The sequence below is a fragment of the Heterodontus francisci genome, unplaced genomic scaffold (genome assembly GCF_036365525.1).
Source record: "Heterodontus francisci isolate sHetFra1 unplaced genomic scaffold, sHetFra1.hap1 HAP1_SCAFFOLD_43, whole genome shotgun sequence".
Lineage (NCBI taxonomy): Eukaryota > Metazoa > Chordata > Chondrichthyes > Heterodontiformes > Heterodontidae > Heterodontus > Heterodontus francisci.
The window spans coordinates 13,350,056-13,352,411 of record NW_027141852.1 but is presented as its reverse complement, the minus strand read 5'-3'; the positions used below and the strand labels follow the sequence as shown (position 1 = coordinate 13,352,411).

General features: G+C 47.6%; 1 protein-coding gene across 1 annotated transcript; it reads right to left on the bottom strand.

Annotated features, from left to right (window-relative positions):
* Positions 1–398: 398 nt before the first annotated feature.
* LOC137365022 (histone H3) lies at positions 399–809 on the bottom strand. Its single transcript, XM_068027894.1, has one exon. It carries the CDS (start codon positions 807–809, stop codon positions 399–401), a length of 411 nt encoding a protein of 136 aa, XP_067883995.1.
* Positions 810–2,356: the final 1,547 nt, after the last annotated feature.

Here is a 2,356-nt window from a genome sequence, read left to right as displayed (position 1 = left end):
ACATGTCCTGTGTACCGATCTCCAAGGGATTCAACTATTAGCGAACTCATTGGGTAATGTTTGTAAATAACCCTCATGTGAACGGAGCTGGCTCCATTAATTCCTTCCAAATAAAACTGGGATCTATTTCTTTTCCCCAAATGTCAGCTAACGGATCCCAGGAGCAGGGTTGAGATTGTGCTGAACAGCAATGAGTCTCCGGTAATGCTGCTTTCTAAATTCCAGATCAGCTCTCAGTCCGACAGGCCTTTCGGGAAAGTGATGTGACAAAACAGAAACCATGTGGCCGCCCCTCCAATCTAATGGGTTTGATGATGAACAGAGATGGAAGGTCTTTCCTTTGCTGATTTGGTGGCTCTGAAAAGAGCCCTTGTTACACTTGTTACTGAAGCCGGGTTTTAGGCGCGTTCCCCGCGGATGCGGCGGGCCAGCTGGATGTCTTTGGGCATGATGGTGACTCGCTTTGCGTGGATGGCGCACAGGTTGGTGTCCTCAAAGAGCCCCACCAGGTAAGCCTCGCTGGCCTCCTGCAGGGCCATGACGGCCGAGCTCTGGAAGCGCAGGTCTGTCTTGAAGTCCTGAGCGATCTCTCTGACCAGGCGCTGGAAGGGCAGTTTGCGGATGAGGAGCTCAGTGGATTTCTGGTAGCGGCGGATCTCCCTCAGAGCCACAGTGCCGGGTCTGTAGCGATGAGGCTTCTTTACTCCACCCGTGGCTGGAGCGCTCTTCCGGGCCGCTTTGGTAGCCAGCTGTTTGCGAGGAGCTTTGCCTCCGGTCGATTTACGCGCTGTCTGCTTTGTCCGGGCCATTTTCTCAACGGATTCTGCACAATCTGAGACACACAGACTGTTAATACTGAATCTGCTGCACATCCGCCTTTTTAAACTCTGTGAGGAACCGCCCTGAGCAGTAATTGGCTGGAACCCGACGCCCAGTCAGTTTAAACCAAACTCCGATAATAAACAGAAACACAGGAAGCTATTGCCTCCGATTGGTCGATTATTACTGATTACTCAATTTTTTAAAAACCGCCAATATCAGTGCCGGAAACAACGGTTTTGACAAAGGAGAAATTTGCATTAATTCATCTTATGAACATGATCAGAACATTTCAATGATATTTGTCAGCAAAGATCTTTTACAGCAAAGATTTTAAACTCTTTCTCTTGTATTATTCTACACTTTGTCACAAGTTCCAGATACACTTTTCCAATCTGGTATCTATTCGCGTTTATTCTCCGTCCTTTTTGAAACAGTCTGTAAGCGGCGGCAGAAAGTCTCTTTCACAGCATTCTGCAAACGGATACATTTCAGGTCAATCTTTGTCAAGATACCGAATCACTGATTCGAGATTGAACCTATTTGTGGAAGACAAAAGCGGAGAGAAGATTTTTACTGTCAGGTGTTGAAATGTGAGACTGAGGTTTCCTACAACAGCGGGGTTTCCAGATAATGTTCTTTTTTTTCTTTTTTCTTTTGGGCCTCCTTATCTCGAGAGACAATGGATACGCGCCTGGAGGTGGTCAGTGGTTTGTGAAGCAGCGCCTGGAGTGGCTATAAAGGCCAATTCTGGAGTGACAGGCTCTTCCACAGGTGCTGCAGAGAAATTTGTTTGTTGGGGCTGTTGCACAGTTGGCTCTCCCCTTGCGCCTCTGTCTTTTTTCCTGCCAACGACTAAGTCTCTTCGACTCGCCACAATTTAGCCCTGTCTTGTACTTATTAATTATTGAGGCCAAGCTTGAACAAGGGAAACAAGTGACTGAGAACTGATCTGTCAGCTTTTATTAGCGGAATACAGGAAAGGGGCCGAATATGAACGCGTCCGAAATCAAAGCGCACTTGCGGTCAGTGGTCAGTAATTAATTTAAACGGCATCATTAAGTAGAGACACAAAGATCTCACAGACAGTGAAAGTGAATCACCCAAATATACTTGGGATAAAACAGAGATCACAAAGGCAATTAGAAAGTTCCAGACTTTTCATATATAAGAAACAAAACAAATCGATACCATAGAGATGAAGTTGTAGCATTTTCAGAGAGATTGTGGGTGGCTTTTAAAAGAGCCGTTGTATTTGGGATGTTTTTCAGTCCATTGTGCAGTTTTACTTGGAGCTGGTGTACTTGGTCACCGCCTTTGTCCCTTCCGACACGGCGTGCTTGGCCAGCTCCCCGGGCAGCAGCAGGCGCACGGCGGTCTGGATCTCCCGGGAGCTGATGGTTCTGCGCTTGTTGTAATGGGCCAGGCGGGAAGCCTCACCCGCGATGCGCCCGAAAATATCGTTCACAAACGAGTTCAGGATGCTCATGGCCTTGGAGGAGATGCCGGTGTCGGGGTGAACCTGCTTCATCACTTT

Bases quoted from the DNA above. Each gene is read 5' to 3' on its own strand.
- LOC137365022 (XM_068027894.1), bottom strand. From the start codon at position 809: ATGGCCCGGACAAAGCAGACAGCGCGTAAATCGACCGGAGGCAAAGCT.